This window comes from Eschscholzia californica, unplaced genomic scaffold, assembly GCF_041429995.1.
Source record: "Eschscholzia californica isolate CP2 unplaced genomic scaffold, dmEscCali1.0.p SCAF_4, whole genome shotgun sequence".
NCBI classification, from domain to species: domain Eukaryota; kingdom Viridiplantae; phylum Streptophyta; class Magnoliopsida; order Ranunculales; family Papaveraceae; genus Eschscholzia; species Eschscholzia californica.
Window position 1 is genome coordinate 9,680,027 of NW_028238461.1, and position 17,371 is coordinate 9,697,397.

Here is a 17,371-nt window from a genome sequence, read left to right on the forward strand (position 1 = left end):
TATAGGGACCTCAACTTTCTTTAGGCAGCTTCGAAAGAGCTCTCTATTTTCCCCTAAATATGGTCCATTTCCAAATGCACCCATGTTATTAGGGGCAGCATTTTGCTAGTTAATCCAAATCTTATCAAAAGCGCTTGGAAGTCCCTATAGCCAAATCAAGGGCGTGTCCCTAGAAAGTTGAATAATACAAGAGTTTATGTTATATAAGTAAAATGCATATAATATAGTTTAGATGCAGTCTTAAGTCTTCCGAAAAAGACAAGCAGAACGTTGATGATATGAACTCAAGCGAACAACTAGGCTATAAGTGAAAATGAAATTCTATCTTATTGGCTAGCTCGTAAGGGAATTATTGCAAATAAAATAGGACAAGAGAATAAAGGTCATTGAGAACCTTACAAAGGATGGATTGGTTTTCAACATTTCAACTTTGATCCAATGTCTTTCAAAAAAAAAAAAAGAACTTTGATCCAATGTAATAATTGAGGACAGATAAAAATAGCTTTTCCGAATTATTATATATTGATTAATCTTAATTAAGACCATCTAACAAACAACTAATAAAGTATTAATCCCCTTCTCTACACTTTAAATTATGTAGTAGACACTAGACAATATCAAAATCAATGAATTTGATCCTTACCACAAAATGTATGTTTTACCAAATGGCCTAATTGAGTATTTGACTTCTCGTAGGAGCCTAAGAGGAAAACCTGTACCTAATTTCTCGTAGGAGGTTTTGAAGTGACACTACAAATATTCACAATAATATAGCCGTCTATTTAATCTCTTACTTGGTTTCTTATAACGGATTGTTTATTATCGTAAATTTAAACAAATCTACGCTTTAGATTTCAAAATTTTAAGAAATAATCTCCTTAAAAGATGAATTAGTGGGCCACTCTAGCATTATTGTAATCTGAAAGGGAAAATTATGGTTCACCTACCTACAACATTTCACATAAAAGTATTTGGTTCCTTGTGTGTTGTCTTCCCATACGTAGTAATCTCTCATCTCCCTATCCTTTCTCTTTGATCTTTTCCTCAAAGCAACTCAAAGACTTAAGTACTCCCTATTGGGTATTACCCTGTCTCCTCTCCTCTTCCAATCCTTTCATTTCAAGAACTTTATGACATGGAATGATCAATACATGACTTCAGATTAGAATGTAAAAGGTACATATATTATGAATCGATATAACTTTATCTACACATGCTTGTGTCTCATTTTCTTATTGATTCTGTAAGTTTAAACTATTGGTAATGTTAAGCTTATGGTCATCCAGCTCAAAATTCTCACAACTAATACTTTTTTTTACAGGATCACTTTGTACGTATAAACATAACTAAAATAAAAGTACAACGCTTTTAGACCGACATAAACCCAAAAACAAGAAGATTAATATGAAATGGATAGATCCAACAACAACTGACCTTGGTCTATTGGTCTATCAATGTACTGGAATCGATTCCGAACTGATTTGATCTTGGTTGAGTAATCATATTAAATAATGAAAAAACATGCATAAGACCATACACTAGAAGGTACTTTCCCCGACAACAAAGTGAAGTTTATGTCTATGGATTTAACTTTCAAACAAATCCATTACTATTACTACTACATGAAATTGATTGAATCATCATTCTTGATATGAAACTTGAAAGAACAGCTCCCACCCAAATCTTCTTGTAAGTTTCCCTTTGTTTTTTTCTACCCACCAATCCACATTGGAAAAAAACCCTATTAAATTCATCATACCATTGTTAGCAAAACTAGCTTTATTATTACAACAACAATCACCCCTAGTCCCTAGAGAGGAGAAGAAGAAGAAGTTCATCAAAATGAAGCAGGTTTGGTGTTTGTATATTTTTCATTTCAAAAAACAAGATATCTTGAGAGGTGCATGAGAAAATATAATGATGTTTTCTCATTTTTGTTTACTTGTTCTAATCACTAATATATTATACGTCTATCGTTTATGTTCAGTTACTTGGGTGGATGCATCGTAAGTTCCGGGAAAATAGCAGTGAACCCTTCCCCGTCGGTGGGTATATTTTTCTTTTGTCATTTCACTAACAATAATTCTTTCACGATCACTAGAATTCTAGAACTGCATAGATTACTACTGTTCTGTTTTACTGTCGTTCTAGACTAAATTTCAAATAGAGTTAGTTTCTTCCGCGTGAATGACCCAAAACTAGCCCTTCTACAAGGTAGAAGCACGACAACGCACTTTAATGCTTTAGACAAATTAGAACTTGATGTGATCAATCCATATGAAATGAAATTTATATGATTTTGCAGGATATCCTTGTAGTTGTCTATCAAAACAACCCTCAATAGAAGAACAACAATTTTTTCCTAAACCAAACTATGGCTCTAAACCCACCAAACAACTTCCACAAAAAGTTCGAAATTCATTTACGGGTAGTCTTGACTCAATGAGAATTGAAGAAGACGAAGAAGACTACTTCAACGAAGACGGTTCCTCTACTGCCATATCGGGTTTCTTTGATGGACTTCTCACAATTGGAACTCTGGGTTTAGATAACTCAGTTACGAATGAGCCTAAAACACCAACATTTTTCTCATCTGCTGAAAATGTAGCTGAAAAAGAAACAGAATTAACCGAAAATGACTTGAAACTCATCAATGAAGAGCTAGAGAAGGTTTTAGGTGCAGATGCAAGAGATGATAAATACGGAAATAGCGATTTTTCGTCTGCTAGAACTAGTCATTGTACTACCATTACACTAAGTGGAAATGAGAACCAAGTTTTAAGTGGTAGGGATTCAAATGCAATATGTCCACTTGAAGGATATCTTTTCGGGTCTCCGATCGATTTGCCTGCAGAAAGAACAAAGAAAACAAAAAAAGAACACCGAGCTTCGTTAGGTGAGTTGTTTCAAAAGAGCAAAATAGAGGAGAAAATGGAGAACAAGGAAGAGAATAAGTTTAGTAAAGATACTGGAGAGAAGTCTGTGAAGAACTTGCTCAAATGGAAGTTGCTTAGGAGCTCTACAACTACTAGTGCTACTTCTGTTGCCTCTGATTCGGTTTCGGGCGAAAACAAACTTCCAAAGGTAAGTTGATTTGTTAAAAAGAAATGTTATTACTGCACGACGTGACAGTTGATGTGTAGATATACGAAACTCGCGAGTTTATCAGAGTTATGGTAGCTGATGTGGTATGTACACCTCACATGCCACATCATGTGCCACATCGGGTGCCATGTCATGAATATAAGTAACTATATATATTGCAACAAAAAAAAAGTAACTAAATGTTTCCTAAGTTTTTACTAATTGTTGTTGTGATATTTCTTTTGGGTGGGTGGGGAAGAAACTCTTGCAAATGTTCAACAGGAAAGTTCATCCAGAGAGCTCTCTAACAACAAAAAGGACTAAGAAGTCTCACAAAAACGAGATCGAAAATAAGAATAAGAATAGAGGGATTTATAAGAAAGGAGGTCCTACAATGGAAGATAATGAAGACATTATAATGGTGTTTCCTCCTCGGACAGAGACAGAGACTGAGAAAGAAAGAGTCATTAACAAGGATGGTAACAGATGCAACAATAGTCACTCCAACCCACCTTCCTTTCATTCTAATGGGAACAGAGAATACTGGATCAAAACAGATGCTGATTGTAAGTAAAATTCATTGAAACACTCCCTTGAATTTCTCCCCTTAAAAGAATAGCAAAAATAGTCCCACATGAAAATAGGAACATAGGAAAGTCTCAGAACCAACTAGATAATATCTCTAGCATCTCAACTCATAGCCAATTGGTTTTGAGTTGGATGCAGAAAAACAAAAAAATGTCCAATGGTTATGTGGTTCACCAGACTTCCATTCTCTTTCTCCTAACTACTCTCACGTGCTTCTTCACCTGTGGGCTTTCTTGAGCTTAAAATATGTCTTTTGTTTGGCGACGTGAAACATTTGTGGTTAGTGGGCGTATCACCTATGAACCTAATTTTGATGCCATGTTAAGCTTGTGGGAATTGGAATGAACCACAAACCAGCAACAATGAATGAGTGAAGACTTTAAAGTTATTATATTCTTAGTCATCAAGATTTTCTTTTGGTCCATGTGAGACTTTTCTCACACTAATACTTTTCTTTCGGCATTGTTTGTATTTATTGAATACCTCAGTACAATTTACATTTATATCCCTAAGTAAATAACAGAATCACAATGAGACATATTTATATAAATGTACATTAACAATCGTCACCATTCGAAGACATTTTGTTTATTCTTTTATTTCTATTTGCTTTGCAGACCTGGTGCTGGAGTTATAGAATCAGTCTACATCAGAGATGCTTCGACGAGTTAGTTATTTGTTAATGAGTTTGCTTAGACTCTATATGTGGATGGTTATTATGTTAAATATTAAGATATATGTATAGAGAGAGAGAGAGGAAGAGAGAACCAACGGATACTGCAGAGACACCTCTTTTATCACTCGTACGTTTTAAATATTTGTACGAAGCAAACATCTGTTTGTTCAATTGGTTGTGCATTCATTATGAAAAGCTAGATGTAGGATGATCGAAACTCAGTGAGGTGAAAAACCAGATTCTGTGTTATTAGGATAAAAATAATGGCTTTTAAGATGTACGAGTTTCTATAAGATAGTTCAGGATTGTTATGAACATATTTCATTCTTGTAATGTATCAAATTCATCTGATATATAATGTATGATGGCCTATTGTACTTATATAATCATGTTGTCCCAAAAAAAAAATTTGTTTGAACATAATGTTTGGTGAATGCTCCTACTAAATAAATGATGAACTTTTGTTACTATCTCACCATACCAATTGGTGTTAGCCGAATATGCAACAAAAGGTTATTTATAAGGTTAATGTTCAAATTTTTCTAGTGATTTGCTATATTTGGTTTTCTTAGTTAAACATGATAATAATTTATTTTTAACAGGTGCTCTGGAAACACAAATAAAAAAATCGTCTATTTGATAAATATTATAAAAAAAGTCTACACCACATCAACAGGGGTTTTAAGATCTCATCAAAAAGCGTTAACATGTTGAGTACTACGGCCTCAACTCCACAAATCGGATTTCTTTCATTAGACTATATGTAATTTATCTTATTATATACATTTCGTATGATGATATGACTTAGTATTATTTTGTTTGGTTTGCTTCCAATCTCTTCATACTTCTACACTTTTCTCTTTCTATTTTCTACTCAAATTTTAAGTTAAGTCACCATAAAGTTAGCTAATTAGTGTCCATGATATAGTGATGGACCAATACCACATACAAGTCAAGGTCAATATCAAATCAATTTCTCTCTATATGTCAAAGATAATTCAAGATTTTTTCCATTCTTCATATCTATGTGTTAAAAGAACAAAATAAGATCATTTTATGAACTAAATTTTTCTTTTCATTTTTTATCTTGGCCAATCACAGTATGAAATATTGCTCCTATTAGGTCTCAAATAGTGTAATAGATAATATCATAAGCCATTCTTAGAATTATAATTCAAAATCAAATTATATTAAAATAGAATTTCATTAAATAATAATTAACAAAAAAAAAAAAAACGGAAGAATTAATAAACAGCTAAGCAATATATTACTGTATAATTTTATAAAAAATAACGTTTATTGAATCTTTTGAGTTATGAAGTTACCCCATGTGAAAGTGAAACCCTCTCTCTCTCTCTCTCTAAAATCTCTGCAAGTTCACTCCTTCCTTGCTCCTCTCAAAACGAAACTCCCGCTCCTTCCTTCCTTTCTCTCTCTAAACCCTATAAAAGAAACCCCAAACCCCATAACTTTTATCACACCTTCTTCCACTCTCTTCTTCAGTCTTCACCTATTCTAACAAACCCTTTTTTTGTTTTTCAATTCAATGGCTAATAATCAAGTAACTCCTCCTACCCAAGTTTCACCACCATTGAAAGATCAACTTGATATTGTGATTCCTACCATAAGAAACCTTGATTTCTTAGAACAATGGAGACCCTTTTTCCAACCTTATCATTTGATTATAGTTCAAGATGGAGATCCAACAAAAACCATTAAAGTTCCTGAGGGTTTTGATTATGAATTATATAACAGAAATGATATTAACAAAATTCTTGGTCCAAAAGCTAGTTGTATCTCTTTCAAGGATTCTGCTTGTAGGTGCTTTGGATTTCTTGTTTCTAAGAAGAAGTACATTTTCACCATTGATGATGATTGCTTTGTGAGTTAACTAAAAAAACCCTGGTTTAATTCTTTCTTTAATATTGCCATGATTTCCGGTACTAGATTTTTCAAGGTCACTTCGGTTTCAATTCCCAATTTTAGTTGACGTTTTGATTTGATAAAATGTACCTCGAGATCCACAAGTATTTCGCATTTTTCAATTTTAAGGTCTCAAATCTAGCCCGTCTGTCTCAAATCGGAAATCAAGATGGACGACTGAGATTTTCAGTTTCCTTACATAGAGAAATAAAGTCAAGAGAGAGATAGAGTTGACCTCCAAATGTCATCCGTCGATTTTGTTTCGTGTTTGGGACGGCCTTGACTTTTTTACCTCGTCTCAGTTTTCATGTGTCGCTTGAGGCTAATACATGAAGATGGTATGAAGTTATATTTGAAATGACATTCTTTTTTAATATTTTCGATTTTTGTTTTGGGTTTGGGGTGGAAAATAAAAAGGTAGCGAAGAATCCAAGCGGGCAGGAGATCAACGCGTTGGCTCAGCACATACAAAATCTGCTAACACCATCGACACCGTTTTTCTTCAACACATTATACGATCCATACAGAGAAGGTGCAGATTTCGTTCGTGGGTATCCATTCAGTTTCAGAGAAGGTGTTCCTACTGCCATTTCTCATGGATTATGGCTCAATATCCCCGATTATGACGCCCCAACTCAGTTGGTCAAGCCTCTCGAACGTAACAACAGGTTAGTAATTGAGAAGTTGGTTAAAAAATGGTAGGAGAAATCGGAGAAAACAAAAACCAGAACTCATTACAAAAAGCATTCAAGTTATCCTAAAATTTATTATATTAATTTGTTTTAGCTCAAACAGGTATGTTGATGCAGTCTTGACAATTCCTAAGGGAACTTTGTTCCCAATGTGTGGAATGAACCTTGGGTTTGACAGGGAGCTCATTGGCCCTGCCATGTACTTCGGGCTTATGGGTGATGGTCAGCCTATTGGTCGTTACGACGATATGTGGGCTGGTTGGTGCTGCAAGGTATATATTACTTATCTTGTTTCTTCATGATATAAATGTTCTAAGCTAAGCAGTTGCTATCGTCCGATCTACTCGAGTGACTTGTGGATCGGACTAAAAGCTAGGGCAGGCCTAAGCTCATTCCTAGGCGGCCCCAAGTTAGTGGACTAAACTAGAATCTAGGAGCCTAAATTGATCCAAGGCGAACCCCAAGTTAGTAAAACTTGACAGTTTTACTCGGCTCTGTTTTGTGGGAATCGTGGATTGCCCTTTGTATGCCTCCAACTACTTCCGAGTGGCGTTCTTTGAGCCTAAGACCTTTTGAGTGATGTTGAGCACATGGCCGTTGGGCCTATCATGTATGGGCCTAATTCTGATAGCATGTTAAATTTGTGGTCTGTATATTATTGGTTACTAGATTACGCTTTCCTCATGTGAGACTATTCTTACAATGTGTTACTGGTAGGTGATCTGTGATCATTTGAGTTTGGGAGTGAAGACAGGATTGCCATACCTTTGGCATAGCAAGGCAAGCAACCCATTTGTTAACTTGAAGAAAGAATACAAGGGTATCTACTGGCAAGAGGAAATCATTCCATTTTTCCAATCTGTTGTTCTCCCGAAGGAAGCCACGACCGTGCAGAAATGCTATATCGAACTTTCCAAACAGTTCAAAGAAAAGCTTGGACATGTCGATCCTTACTTCCAGAAACTCGCTGATGCCATGGTTACTTGGATTGAAGCCTGGGATGAGCTCAACCCATCACCAAAGGCCTCTGCACCTGCAGCAACCGAAGCTAAGCCTAGTGCACCTGTCAAGGAAGAGCCAACTCCCAAGAAGAAATAAACATAAAAGAATGGATCATTCCATTTCTTTCATACTTCTTACTCCGAGTCTTATATAATAAAGTTTTTATGCATTGTTTTTTTTGCTTTGTCGAACCACATCTATCTGTTTTATTTTAAATCGATTGTCTGCTATTAGGTTTCGGCTTCGTAGTATGATTATCCACTATGTCTTTATTTTGTTATACTCATAAGTGTATTCTTAGTTTCTTAAGGATCACAACTTCAATATATATTTTCATATTTGACAATGTTGGTTGCTCTTCATTTAGTAGTATTCATTTTCTTCTACTTTTATATTTTTCCTTCGTGTACAAGATATATTAGCCGTGCGATTCCTATCATACATTTCATGTGACTAAATTTTTTACACTTTTTTAAGGTAAAAGTTTAGCATGTACAAGACATTTTGGTTTTTCAAGTGCCAGTTGAACGTTTCTGACACATTTGCTAACAACTTCGTTCCGAAAAGCAAATATTTGGTAAGAGATGAGTAGTATTGTTCTTTCATAAAATCTGATAGCTTCAAAGTCTTGTACTTTGTCTTGAATATTTGCAATGATACTCTTTACCTTCCATGGGGAATGATCCGAAACTGATGACCAAGTCCTGATAATATTTTGGGCGCCTCAAATTCACATTTGGCACAATATACATTTGTATTTATAGGAAAATGAGAAATATTTTCTTCCAAATAAATATATTTGGGAGAGGATTTATTCAAGATATTGAGGAATCTTCTTTTAAATACAAAATATTAAATATACTAAATGACCCGAATAAATAGATTGATCAAAGGCTGAGGACCCATATAGTCGACTCCAATTGGACGGACCGTGGTGAGAGAGAAACAATCTGTTCAATGTGAGTTGGCCACGTCAGCTTTTGGCCCGTCGACCATTTTCTTTTGGGCCTTTTAGCATATTTCTAAAAGATTAAAAATTTGAAACAAGATATATTTAGTATTTGGGTCAAAAGTTAGGTTTGTGATGTTGTGACAGGCTCTAGATTTAGTACTGTTTTAAGATATTTTATTTTTACCATAATTAACTAAAAGTTACTACTAACTTAAAAGATATTAGATATATTTTGTATTTGGGTCAAAAGATATGTTTGTGATGGTGTGATAAGCTCTAGATTTAGAAATGTTTTAAGATATTTTATTTTTACCATAATCAATTAAAAGTTACTAATAACTTAAAAGATATTAGATATATTTTGTATTTAGAACTGTTTTAAGATATTTTATTTTTACCATAATAAGATACTATTATATCTTGATTGATTATAAAAAGAAACGTTTGATCAAAACTTTATATCTCAAGATCAATGAGATATCAGGTGAATAATTAATATGCTAATATTTTCATAATCCGTTTTTTGATTCTTAATCCTTCCCTAACTCTCTTATTAAAGGGATACAAAACCCCACCAATTTTACTACTCCAATTTCATCTTCCATTCTTATTATCCTAAAAAATGGCTCAAAATCTTGTTTCTTCTTCTCCTTCTCATCCTCCATTGAAAGATGAAGTTGATATCGTAATTCCGACGATAAGAAATTTGGAATTCTTAGAAGAATGGAGACCATTTTTTCAGCCTTACCATTTGATCATAGTTCAAGATGGAGATCCAGATAGAAAGATTAGAGTCCCAGATGGATTTGATTATGAATTGTATAATAGAAATGATATTGTCAAAATACTTGGTTCAAAAGCTAATTGCATCTCCTTCAAGGATGGTTCTTGTAGATGCTTTGGGTTTCTTGTTTCCAAGAAGAAATATATCTTCACCATTGATGATGATTGCTTTGTGAGTTTACTCTACTTACTTTTATTTTTTAAGCGCTTCCATGAAATATTTTCCCAATTATAAAGATTAGGTTGACCGCTTATTTGACCCCATACTAGACTGTATGATACTAAGACAAGAGAAAAAAGATGTTAAAACTGATCATATTTTCGTCACGTCTACAATTTCTTTTGTTCTGTCACGCTGACAGACAATCAAGTAGGGGTCAAGTAGGAGGACAACCTAACATTATTGTTTTTATTTTATGTTTGAGTCTAGGTTAATGACCGTGTATTTTTACAAAATTAGAATACTATCTTCACTACGTAGCTAATATTCTACAAGTATCATAGTGTTCAATATTATTTTATAATTATATTGTTACGCATCTCTATATTTTATTTTCTCGTGAATTGATTAAACAAAAGGTGGCGAAGGATCCAAGTGGGAAGAAAATAAACGCCTTGGCACAACATATACAGAACTTTCTAACACCATCGACACCATTTTTCTTCAACACATTGTACGACCCTTACAGAGAAGGAGCTGATTTCGTTCGTGGGTATCCTTTCAGTTTAAGGGAAGGAGTTCCAACTGCAATTTCTCATGGTTTATGGCTCAATATCCCTGATTACGACGCCCCTACTCAGCTTGTCAAGCCCCTTGAACGCAACACAAAGTTAGTATTATTATTAACATTATCCCATTGCCTGGTATCAAATTTGATTAGAATGTTTAAGTTGTTCAAAAAAAATTGTTGTATTAATTTGTGTTAGGGTTGGAACAGGTATGTTGATGCAGTAATGACAATTCCAAAGGGAACATTGTACCCAATGTGTGCAATGAACCTTGCTTTTGATAGGGAGCTTATTGGTCCTGCTATGTATTTTGGAATAATGGGTGAAGGTCAGCCCCTTAGCAGATATGATGATATGTGGGCTGGTTGGTGTTCCAAGGTATTTATCATATCTTAATAAAGTGCTAAGATGGCACTAAAGATAATCTTGTTCTTAGATGTTTTGATGTACGTGGACGAGCCCATTATCTGTATGATCGTGACATACAAGCACAACAATAAAAAATGATATCAAACTCGAGCTTAGAGTCATGACTTCAGATGGTGACCTCATCCACGAGATCCATATGTCGGTTGAAAAAAAAATCAATTGTCCTTCTATGCGCCCGTGAGCTCGCTCTCTAGAGCATGGTACTTTGGGCACAACTAAACCTAATTACAATGGAAAATCTAGCCTGTTTTCTTTTGTCCTCTACTTTTGTAACCATGACTTCATGTTTATTGCACTCAAATAATGGATGTGTTGGTGGATGTGCAGGTGATAATTGATCATTTGGGTCTAGGAGTGAAGACAGGGTTGCCATATCTTTGGCACAATAAAGCAAGCAACCCATTTGTTAACTTGAAGAAAGAATACAAGGGTCTATTTTGGCAAGAAGATCTCATCCCCTTCTTTCAATCCCTTGTCCTCCCCAAAGAATGCACAAATGCTTTCCAATGCTACTTAGAGATCTCCAAGCTAGTCAAGGAAAAACTCACTTCTATTGACCCTTACTTCACCACGCTCGCCGATGGCATGGTAACATGGCTTGAAGCGTGGGAGCAATTCAATCCACCACCAACACCAACTTCAACTCCAACACCATCACCAGTAGCAGCAGTAGCCGCCGCAGCAGCTAAGGCCACTACAACAATCAAGGAAAACCTGACATCTAAAGGAAAATAGAGAAAATATTTTTCTTGGGCCATGGGCTTGGTATATTTGTATTCGGGTTTGTTTTGTTTTGCATAATATTGCAACTCTTAGTTTATTTCTTTATCTCGTAAGTGTCGTAGCTTCTTTAAGGATCACAAGTTCAATACAGTATGTTTTCATGTAATAATATTTGTTTACTCATTCAAGTCAATTATTATCAACATTACATCCTCGGACACATGCCAATGAAGGTTTTATCGGGCGCCATGTTTGAGAGGAGGATAATCCCAACTTTTGAGATTCTAGATGTCAAAAGCAAACAACAAAACACATATATTAAGACTAAAAAAATATCATGCTGTATCAAATGTTTGCGTTGGTACATAAAAATAAAAAATAATACAAGCATGTAAAATAAAGGTTTAGAACATCTCCTTTAACCATTCTTTGAGAAGCCGGAAGATTACCTTATTTTGGCGAAGTTCTTGAATAATTCTAGATATTTTTTATAGTTGTATTAAGTTTCAGTACAAGAATGAAATATCGATATGTCAAAGTGATATTAACATTTAGAAATGATTTTTTTTTGTTAAGGGCGAACAAAGATCTACCAACTCAAAGCATAGTCTTTAAACCTCCCAAAGAGGCAGCTCAAAACTTGTTCTGTTTGGGTCCTTCCCCGGAGCAACTTCGATGGCTATTGGCTCGGGTAGACTGGTCGGGCTTCTTCTCACTCAACAAGAACCCCATAGGCCATAGCTAGGGCTATTTTGAGGCATTTTTTTTTTGTTGAAAGAGATATATTAATATACATGTACTTGCTCAATATTAAACTTGCAATATCTAACTCATACTAGGTGGGTAGGCTTATTAATTATTTTTAAGAGAAATGCTGCTTGGCTCGAGTGGCAGTCCGACCTGGGCCCGAATCGTGACGTGGCCTGCCACTCGGGCCAAGCAGCATCTTAAACCTAACACTTTTACTGTTGGTTTACATGAAAAATATATGTTTTGCTGGATGTCTTAATTATCTAATAAACAAGAAGAGAATGGTTTAGAAAATTTAAATCCAACAAAATCTCGGACAAGGATAAGATTTTCTAGTAAAACCTGTCTAATTTAGCAAATTTAATCTATATAATAAAACAGAAGGGAAAACGCTAACTGAGACAAACATCATTTTTTAATAAAAGATTTCTTGTTTAGAAGCCCTTTCCAAAATTTAAAATAGAGTCTTTTTTAGAAATAAGGTTATTTAAAGAAAAAAATATCTGTATCTTTAGAAAAAAAAATAACTAATTTAAGAAAGAAGGAAACAAAAGAAATTTCAAGAGTTAAAAAAAGAAACTGAAATCTCTCTCAGCAAAATAATAACTAATTTAAGAAAAATGCAATAAAAGAAAATAAACAATAAGTAAAATACTAAAAGATTAGGGTATAAAACAATAATAAATATGGAAAGTCTGGTGACATGTTTGGGGAGAGACAATACTATGAAGCAACTCCAGAAGCACTGGGTTAAAATTTCGTCACATTTAGTTGATACCAACTGTTCCTGGACATTAGATATACCCTAGCTATAATAAAACAAAATTGTTAGTGGTTGGTAATTTTAAAGGCGCATTTCAAAAGCGTTATTTACGCCTCACGAAGATTGTGGGGAAAGGAGGCGTCAATGACACTTTTGGGGGACGCTTTTAAAATTTCCATAAATTAGACTGACCATCTTATACGTCACCACCCACCACTTCTTGGTAGTGGTTGGACATCCGCTCCGCAACACGGGGATCCGTTCAAATCAGTTAAAGACACCAGTTGTGCAACACAGAAATCCGTTGAAATCAGTTATATTGCTTATCCGATTCATGAATCTTGATACTATATCTCTGTATTATATCTTCATTATGTTATCAATGTCTTGTAATAGAAAAGAAACATTATCAATGCTTATAAATGGAAGCATGGTCAACAGTCGGTAGCCTAAGTGGTTCCAAGGTGTTGACATAAACTCCAGAAAGTCTTGGAGGTCTCGGGTTCGAATTCTAGAGAAAGTGGAATCTTTGGTTATTTGAATTGGGATTATTAGGGTATAAATAATATAGTTGAGCTTTAGGCCATAATTTAATTGGCCTTTAGGCCATAGTTTAGTTGGGCTATAGGCCCGGTTTTGTAAGAGTTTGAATGGGCGGTTATCGAATTTATCACATCTTTGATGTATCAATGCCGAAGGTAATGACAATCGTTTTTTTTTTTTTGGAAATTGACTACGATCAACGATAGTCATTACATTTGGCAGTGATACATCAAAGATGTGATAAGCTCGATGACTGCCCATTCAAACTCTTACAAGACCGGGCCTACAACCCAACTAAACTACGGCCTAAAGCCCAACTCAACTACGTTATTTATATCCTAATAATCTCTACTCAAATAACCAAAGATTCCAACTTCTTTGGGATTCGAACCTGAGACCTGCAGGGCTTTCTGGAGTTTATGTCAACACCTCGGAACCACATAGGCTACCAACTGTTGACAATGACTACCGTTGATCGCGGTCAATTCCAAAAATAAAATAAAAATAAATGGAAGCCAATGGGGTGAAGGATGGGCTTCACTTGCCCCAAAAACTAATTCAAATAAGATTTTTTCGGCACTCACAAACTCACCCCCCTGTCCTTTCCCAACCCACGTGAGGTTATCCCAACATGGGGCGGGCCAAAGTCGGCCCATTTACATGGATGTTCCATGTTTCTGTCATTTCTGGGAGGGAACATATGTCTTCTCCAGCTTGGCAATTTGGCCTTCATTGAGCTTCATATGGGTAAACTCACTTTCTATTCTCTCTCTCTCTCTCTCTCTCTTCTTTTTTAGGATATTCACAATTTTCGTCCTGTTTATTACTCCATTTTCATGAATCAAACTTTCCTATCATATTACCATTTATAGTGAGAGCAATCAAGACAATACTATAAACTCACCAAATTTCTCTCACTTCTTCTCAATTTCATTTAAATTTGATTCAGTTTAAGTTTCCCTTCACTTAAACTAGGTTAGTGTTAGAATCTCCATCTCAAAAATCATAGTTTTGTAGAAGAATGGAAAACAGAGCAAAAACAGTTTTAATCACCTCAAATGGCGATGAAATTTCTCAAAACATTGCTTACCAATTGGCAAACCGAGGTTGCAGGTTTGAACTTTTTCACTTTCTCTTTTCTGGGTTTTGATTATTTATAGAGTTTTAGGGTTTTTGTAAGGGGTTTTGTTGGATGATTTAGGTTAGTTTTGATGGGAAATGCAAATAATACCCTTCAAGCTTTTGCTGATAAAATAGCTGAATCACTGAAAGGGGTTTCTAAGATTGAAGTGATTGGAGTTGATTTTGAAAGATCTGATGAAGTAGTATTTGATGAAGGAGTTGATAAGGCATGTAAAATTTTGGGGAATTTAGATGCTTTTGTTCACTGTTACGACTATGAAGGTAAATCAATTGTCTCAAGTTTGTTTTTCCCCAATTGATCAAATTAGAGTTATGATAAATTGATTCTAACTGAAACCCTAGTATATTTGGTTAATCTGAATAGGGAAAATGCAAAATCCATTGGATTTGAGTGAAGATGAATTCATGAAAATTGTGAAAGTGAATTTTATGGCTCCATGGTTTTTGTTAAAAGCTATTGGTAAAAGGATGAGGGATTTTAAAAGGGGAGGATCAATTGTGTTTTTAAGCTCATTCATGGGATCAGAGAGAGGAATTTATCCAGGATCTGCTGCTTATGGATCATGCTTGGCTGGTATTCAACAGTTAGTCAGGGTATTTTCTTAACTCAGATCCCTTACTTTGCCATATTCTTTATCAATTTATCATCATCTTCCAAATTATACATTTCATGGTCATGTTTTCTCGAAATCAGACTCATCTGATTCTCAATCATCCGACTCAACTCAACCCAAATCAGCCATTCAGACGAGAACTTACTTGAGAAAGGACAGAATCTAAGTCAAAACTTGTGCATGTAGTCTAATGGTTGTCTGCTCCTGTAAAACCAAAGAGGTTTTGAGTTCGAATCTTGGGGTTCGTAGTTTATGCTCAAGATTTTTATCCCATTTATAGTTAGACTTATATTAAGTACAGTGTACTTCTAGTTTCGTATGCTGTCTAGGGTTCTTTATCATGGCTTGTTTAGGGAAATTTCCGTTGGCTTTTAAGCCAGTTATCAACATTTTAAGTTGTTACTTGGAATATTCCTTCCTTGTAACATACACATGCCATATGATCTAACGAATCCTTTAAAAAGGGAAAATAAACTCTAGACTAGGGTAATAAAAAGTAAGTACAATTTTGTGAAATTAAAATTTTGGTGCCCTATTTGCTATGCTTGCGGCTCTAGTGGTTTTGATAAAAAGAAACTGAACAAATCTCCATTGAGGAGGATAAAAGGCAACAAAGTTGGATAGTAGCCTGCTTGGTATAACTTGATAGTTTAGTTTCTGTGGCATAGGGTTAAATTGGAGTGTGATTTACTAATCATCTTGTGGTCTGGTTTGAGGTCCTGAAGATTATCTAGTCTGTGAGGATTAGTCTTTTGTGGGCTGGTTTTCGGTCTTTCTTTTTTTGATGCATGCATAAAACCTCTGAGCAACAAGGCCCTCACTTGTATTACCCTCATAATCTTTTTATGTGACCAATCTTCCTCATGTACGGTTGAGTAGTAATCTCTTATGCTTAAGAGCGTTAGTCTCCCGTTGGTTGTGGAAGGGGTGGTGGTCACTTTATAATGATGAGAGAAAGCTTCATATTTTGAACTAGCTTTTAGGGGGAGAGAGACGGAAAGACACTGGAAGCAAGGACGGCCCAAGATGACATCCTCGAAAGGTATCAAAGCAAGGTGTACCGCAGTCTTTCAAGTCGAATTGTGGTGGGGGAAGATAGTACTCTCTGTCCAAATGTGTGAAAGCAACTGTTGGAGTTAGTCCCACATTTGTTGTGGGAGGGGTGGTGGTTACTTTGTAAGCTTTGGCTCAAACCATTCCTCTTGAGCTATCTTCTGGTGTTGGATAAGGAAGGACCGAGATCAAACCCATGAGCTGTGACTTTATTCCAATATATCTCCTTCGATGTGAATGCCATTTATGCATTTGACTATTTCTTAATCTATGTCTTTGTTCGTGGACAAAAAAATTCTGTTGCAATAGAAACTGATCTTTACTGTTTCATTTTTCAGGCTTCTGCTTTAGATCTTGGGAAACATCAGATCAGGGTGAACGCTATTGCTCGTGGTTTGCACTTAGAAGACCAGTATGTACTATCGGTAGGGAAGGAGAAGGCTGAGAAATTAACCAAGGATGTGATGCCACTCCAGAGATGGCTCGACGTGAAGAAGGATCTTATATCAACTGTTATATACTTGATTAGCGATGATTCTCGTTACATGACTGGAACCACTATATATGTGGACGGGGCTCAGTCTATGGTTAGGCCTCGTATGCGTTCTTTCATGTGAGTTGATGAAGCTCTCAGAATGACTTGGACCTACCATTGTCTCATGATCCAATTGGGTTTCTGTTTTTGTATTCATTGAAGATTATATTATGTGCTGAAAACCCTTTCATTTGGTTCATTAATTAAATTAATCAAAATTTAGATCAAATCGGATGTGAGAATGTCAAGAAACGATGAATTAATCGTTTTGCTTTAGTTTGATTTCACTATATTACGCAGGCGTTCCACGAGTAAAATGCTAGTTTGTAGGAATGCCCTTGATGCATTTAATTGTCCCGAGGTTTTAACTATGAACAATCTTTTCAGAG

The 17,371-nt window shown here is 35.3% G+C and overlaps 4 protein-coding genes across 4 annotated transcripts; all 4 read left to right on the forward strand.

The window, feature by feature from the left end:
• The first annotated feature begins 1,642 nt into the window (after positions 1-1,642).
• Positions 1,643-4,729, forward strand: LOC147542442 (protein LAZY 1-like). The gene is made up of 5 exons (XM_086635117.1): positions 1,643-1,851; positions 1,988-2,045; positions 2,306-3,084; positions 3,344-3,650; positions 4,290-4,729. The coding sequence occupies exons 1-5, from the start codon at positions 1,843-1,845 to the stop codon at positions 4,307-4,309; spliced, it is 1,173 nt and encodes a 390-aa protein (XP_086491243.1). The 5' UTR covers positions 1,643-1,842; the 3' UTR covers positions 4,310-4,729.
• A 910-nt stretch (positions 4,730-5,639) lies between these two features.
• LOC147542443 (UDP-arabinopyranose mutase 1-like) lies at positions 5,640-8,311 on the forward strand. Its single transcript, XM_086635118.1, has 4 exons — positions 5,640-6,230; positions 6,689-6,939; positions 7,067-7,235; positions 7,681-8,311. The coding sequence occupies exons 1-4, from the start codon at positions 5,895-5,897 to the stop codon at positions 8,059-8,061; spliced, it is 1,137 nt and encodes a 378-aa protein (XP_086491244.1). The 5' UTR covers positions 5,640-5,894; the 3' UTR covers positions 8,062-8,311.
• A 1,090-nt stretch (positions 8,312-9,401) lies between these two features.
• On the forward strand, positions 9,402-11,747 carry LOC147542444 (UDP-arabinopyranose mutase 1-like). The gene is made up of 4 exons (XM_086635119.1): positions 9,402-9,872; positions 10,280-10,530; positions 10,639-10,807; positions 11,186-11,747. Exons 1-4 carry the CDS (start codon positions 9,540-9,542, stop codon positions 11,591-11,593), a joined length of 1,161 nt encoding a protein of 386 aa, XP_086491245.1. The 5' UTR covers positions 9,402-9,539; the 3' UTR covers positions 11,594-11,747.
• A 2,578-nt stretch (positions 11,748-14,325) lies between these two features.
• Positions 14,326-17,211, forward strand: LOC147542445 (uncharacterized). The gene is made up of 4 exons (XM_086635051.1): positions 14,326-14,750; positions 14,839-15,041; positions 15,145-15,374; positions 16,786-17,211. Exons 1-4 carry the CDS (start codon positions 14,659-14,661, stop codon positions 17,062-17,064), a joined length of 804 nt encoding a protein of 267 aa, XP_086491177.1. The 5' UTR covers positions 14,326-14,658; the 3' UTR covers positions 17,065-17,211.
• The last annotated feature ends 160 nt before the right edge of the window (positions 17,212-17,371 follow it).